The 5717-nt window shown below is 36.2% G+C and overlaps 1 protein-coding gene across 1 annotated transcript in view; it reads left to right on the forward strand.

Moving 5' to 3' along the window:
• The window catches only part of LOC140327559 (vomeronasal type-2 receptor 26-like), a 65840-nt gene extending 61696 nt beyond the window's left edge, over positions 1-4144 (forward strand). Inside the window, exon 7 of the mRNA XM_072406948.1 lies at positions 3241-4144. Within this exon, the coding sequence (XP_072263049.1) occupies positions 3241-4144 (904 nt within the window). The remainder of the gene's footprint in view (positions 1-3240) is intronic.
• The last annotated feature ends 1573 nt before the right edge of the window (positions 4145-5717 follow it).

A 5717-nucleotide genomic window follows, 5' to 3' on the forward strand; every position in this document is an offset into this window, starting at 1 on the left:
TGGTTACTTTTTTACGAACGATTTTTTGCCCAATCGATCGTTCGTCGTTCGATTGGAACGATAAAAATTGGAAGTGTGTACGCACCTTTACAAGATTGTCAAATTCCCATCAATAGTGTGCGAATTGAGGAATGAAAAAAGGAGGTTTTGGTTTCAAATTTTTGTTAAGGTAAAGCATATAGTTAAGCATTAATTATGTACTGTTACATAAAAGTTTTCATACATAATTACCCAAAAAGGTAGAATGAGAATGAGATGGGAATGAGAATGAGAATATACAATGAGAATATATACAGTCTAGTTTAAACAGCATTTGACTGGAGTATACATATTCTAGACATCAAGTTCTTTCTATAATATTCAATTGCATCAGTCTTAAAAGTCCCAATGTGTTTCACCTCCAAGGGCTTCTTCAGGGAGTGCAGTCCTTGAAAGTCTTTTACGGTTTGTATACAAGTGCAAGATATTGTAGAAACATTATATATCTGTGTAAATTTTCATCTAGTTACAGTTGTCATTTATTTAATATTAATATATGGCTCAATAATTCAGATATTTTGATAATGTCTTACATATGGATGGCTGCAACAGAGGTATGTTGGTGGTCTATGTTATGAAAGAACTTAAAAAGTTATTTGAACATTTAGTGACATAATGCTTCCTAAATTAGTTGTGGTTAGCTTGGTCAAAATAACATAGTTCAGTGGGTTGAATTGTATGTTTATTTTAAATAAATATATAAAGAAAATATATAAAAGCCTAAATTGGACTACTTACAGTTTACATTTTTATTTTTACAACAGTAAATAAATATATAAAGATAATGAATGATATATGAAAAATGCTGAAACTGGACTACTTAGATTTTAATGCAGAAAACAAGTGAAAGACAGGTCCCCTTATTTTCCTGGGGACATAGATAGTAACATTGAAAGGTTTTGACTATGTTTAAATAGAATGGATTAGAAAGATGATTAACCTAAGGTTTCATATATTGGGTAGATGTAGTTCACTGAATAATAAGGTGTATATAGAGATACATACCAATGGATGCAATGGAGCAGGCATGCTCCCGTGTGTATCCCTGGTATATAGCAATGATTTACCTGGATGTGTTTACAGTAAATGCATATGGGGTGTGTTAATGGGCTATTGTGCACTATAGTATGTATTGATCTTACAATAAATGCAAATACGTCATCAGAAGTTTGAGATACCTAATGAACGTACATGTTACATTGAGTTACAGATACGTAATGAACATACATGTTACAGTGCATATTAATTGCCATATAAATTACGTACAGGTAGTAGTCAGAGAGTACATCAATAAACTTTTAAACAATATTGAAAGTGAGCTAATTATGCATTATTACATGTCTCAACAATTGTATTACAATGCAAAGTATATATTCATCTTAATGTTGATAAGAGTTATATATATCAGAAACAACATCTTATTGTTGTATTTCGCCATGTCATTATATCCTATATACTGTATAGCATGGTAACAACATATATAACCATAAGTAACCGTAACCAGGCATGCTCCATTGCATCCATTGGTATGTAACTCTCTATTCACCTTATTATTCAATGAACTAAATCTACCCAATAAATGAAACCTTAGGTTAATCCTGTTTCTTATCCATTCTATTTAAATTTCAATGGTCCTATCTACGTCCCCGGGAAGTTAAGGTGACCTGTGTTTTCTGCATTAAAATGTAAGTAGTCCAATTTAGGCTTTTATATATTTTCTTTATATATTTATTTAAAATAAACATACAGTTCAACCCACTGAACTAAGTTATTATGACCTTTGCACCACCCAAGCTAACCACAGCTAATTTAGGAAGCATTTTATCACTAAATGTTCATATAACTTTTTAAGTTTTTTCATAACTTAGATCACCAACTTAGATCTCTGTTGCAGCATACATATGTAAGACATTACCAAAACACCTGAATTATTCAACCATATATTAATATTGTATCAATGAAAACAAAAATGAAAAAGTAGATATAAATATATATTTATATATAATGTTGTTTCTACAATCTCTTGCACTTGTATACAGACCGTAAATTCTTTTTAGGAATTCCTTGGAGGCGAAACGCGTCAGAACTATTAACGACTCTTACAGTTTTAAAAATTGTGATTGAATTTTATAGACAGAAGTGGATGTCTAGAATATATTTACTCCAGTCAAGTGCTGTTTAAACTAGGCTGGATACAGTATGGGATCATCTGTACCTTTTTGGAAAATTATGTATGAAAACTTTTATGTATCAATACATAATTAATGCTTTCCCCTAACACAAATTTGGAGCTCAAACCTCTTTTTTTCATCCCTCCTTTCTCATTCCCTCCTTCATCCTTCCCCGTCTGCCTATTTAAATTCCCATCAATATTGCATTCTGCATTTCCAGATCTCTAATGTAAGCTTCTAGAAGGACTCACATCTTTGACCCTAGAACTGTATATTGGACAAAGCTAACCTTTAAAACCTTGATACCACCCCTTATATGTTGACAACATGCAGGTTCTTGTGAACACTTTCCCTAATTAGTTTACTAGGGGAATTTAAGGAAAGAAAAAGACAGGCCCAGAGTGAATTAAATAAAAATAGATTTGGGGGCTCCCTGTGTGGCAAGGGAGCCAGGTAGTTAAGGGGTTAAGAAGGTTCCGGAAGATAGAAGGGAAAAGGAGTTGATTAGCCAGGGAGCTGGTTAAAGTTGGAGTGGAAAGGAGCTGATAAAGGAAGGATCAGGTTGTGGAGAAGTTCACAGGAATGTAGGGCTAGAAGCAAGATTAGGCTTCCCATGGTTTTACCCCCCCCCAATATATAGCATTAGGGCTTAGTTGGCCGTGAGAAGCATCACTGCTGGCAATTGCAGCACTGGGAAGTTGCAGTCAATGGTAGAAAAGGCTCTGCAGGGGATTCTCCAGGCCTCTGTACCCCAGAGAAGCAGGTGTCTACGTTGGCTGGGTGAAGGCCCCAAAACAATTGCTCATCAGAAAAAACAGTGCACACATTAAGTCTTTAACTCCACTTGGTTCTATTGACTTTATTGAAAAACCACAAAGATTTTCCAGCATAAGTTTCATTTTTTATACATTTATAATACAAAGCTCATTCTAGGCTAATAAAAGAAATTGCCCTATACCTATCAATGTAATACATTTATTCCATTTAATAACTGTAAAAAAAAATTTTTGTGCTCTTCTCCAACAGACAGTGAAATCTGCTACAAATGTTCTGATGACCAGTGGCCAGATGAGAGGAAAGTGAAATGTATTCCCAAAACATATGAATATCTGTCCTATGAAATGGATGTCATAACTCAGGCATTTTGTATTATCTCTCTATTATGCTTTGTTGTAACTGTATTTATAATGACATTATTCATTCTATTCCGGGACACTCCAATTGTGAAAGCCAATAACCGGACTGTGAGCTTCATCCTCCTGACCTCCATCTTGCTGAGCTTCCTCTCTGTCTTCTTGTTCCTCGGTCGTCCTGTGGATATAACCTGCATGCTGAGACAAATATCATTTGGGATCTTTTTCTCCATCGCTGTCTCTTCTGTCTTGGCCAAAACTATCACAGTCTGCATTGCCTTCAAAGCCTCCAAACCCGGCAGTGTATGGAGGAAGTGGGTGGGAGAGAAGATTTCTAATTCTGTAGTCATAATCAGTTCCTCTATCCAAGTACTGATGTGTGTTATTTGGCTGTCAGTATCTCCTCCCTACCAAGAGTATGACATGCACTCCTATCCTTGGAAGATCATCATTCAGTGTAATGAAGGGTCAGTTATCGGATTCTACTCTGTTTTGGGGTATATGGGGTTTCTGGCAGCTGTGAGTTTTGTTCTGGCTTTCATGGTGAGGACATTACCGGACAGTTTTAATGAGGCCAAGTACATCACCTTCAGCATGCTGGTGTTCTGCAATGTGTGGATTGCCATGATCCCGGCCTATCTGAGCAGCAGAGGGAAATACATGGTGGCTGTGGAGGTATTCGCCATCCTGACCTCCAGTGTTGGGTTATTGGGCTGTATATTCTTCCCTAAATGTTACATAATTATCTTAAAACCTGAGAAAAACACAAAAAAAAATATACTTAACAAGATCAGATTATAATTTCTTTTCACTTTTTAACATTTGCTTGATAGACCATAACATTTGTTGACTGGTTCTAAAAAAATGTGAATAAACTTACTATTTAGTCTATGTGATGTGACCCAAATCATTTCTGGGATTCTGGCATTTCTAAGAGATCTTATAAGCTGAAAGTATGACCAATCTCTTGTTGGAACTATCCTCTTTGAACTCCTTTCATCCATCAGACATAACAAGTTTAGTAGATAGGTAGACGACATTCAGTGGTGGTGTGTTCTGGAAATACATTGGTGAATATGGAAGTAAGAACTTTTACTATTCCCAGATGTCCTTCATGAAGTTCAACACTGTAGGTTGCAACACTATAACACAAATTCCCCACATTGACATCTCCTATGTATAGTTAGCTCATGTGTATGATAGCAGAAATAAAACAAAGTGAGATTATCTGTGTACTTCCAGTCTTTAAGAGTTCCCTCAAACTCAGGCTACCGTAGGGTCTAATTATGTTTCCTGATCACCCATTTGACATATCAGTGGGAGGCATGTATTTTGTTTCACAATAGCATGATCTGCAGTTTCAAGAGAAGCATGACCTTGTGGCCCAGGGAAGACAATAAAACCCAGCATTGCATGTGTGAAGCAGCTATTACAGGCACGCCCGTTTTAGGGTGAAGTATTGTAGCCAATGGCTGATGATCTGTTACCAATGTAAACTTGAGACAAATGTCATCGGCCTTTCACTTTTATCCAGAAGAACATAGGATATAACTGCTCCCAGTCCATATGGGGTTGTATCACATGCCAATGTAATTGGCCATAAAGGATTGATATGCACATCATCTGATATGACAGGTCATCATCATCACAAGAACATCATCTGATATGACAGGTGTCTTTACTTTTTGAAATGCCTTGTCACATTGTTCAGTCCATTCATGTATTTGTCCCTTCTGTTGTAGGGGGTTTAAAGGTTGTAGAACCAATGTCAGATTTTGGACAAAAGGACTGTAGTCATTCAGAAATCCCGGAAAGGATCTGAGCTGTACTACATCTTTAGGGTTCTTGGATTTTCTCTGGAGATTTGTGCAGACCCTATTCATCAATAACATGTCCACAATATTCTATAGAACTTTAAAATATTGCACACTTTACTTTGTTATCTGACAGGCCATATTCATTAGGCCATGCCAGAACTTTTTCTGTGTTTTCTAAATGCTTTGTATAATTCCATGTCAATCAGAATGATATCATCTAAGTAACACTGCCTATGGGGAATGTTCTGAAGTACTTGATCAATATATCTTTACCAGGTGACAGGTGGTGAAGCAATGCCAAACACTAATCTATTGTACTGGTACAGTCCTTTTGGTGTGTTAATGTTAAGAAACTGCCACTTTCTTCCACTTCCATAAGTAAGCCTGTGAGAGATCAATTTTGTTAATTTCCATCCACCGGTCAGAGAGGGGAAGATGTCTTCAATTAAAGGCAATGGATAATTCCCAGTATGCAGCACAGGGTTAATGGTGACTTTAAAATGTGAACAGACCCATCCTGTTTTATAATAGACACAATGGATGTCCCCTATGTACTC

Source organism: Pyxicephalus adspersus, chromosome 3 (assembly GCF_032062135.1).
Source record: "Pyxicephalus adspersus chromosome 3, UCB_Pads_2.0, whole genome shotgun sequence".
In the NCBI taxonomy this organism is placed as follows: Eukaryota; Metazoa; Chordata; class Amphibia; order Anura; family Pyxicephalidae; genus Pyxicephalus; species Pyxicephalus adspersus.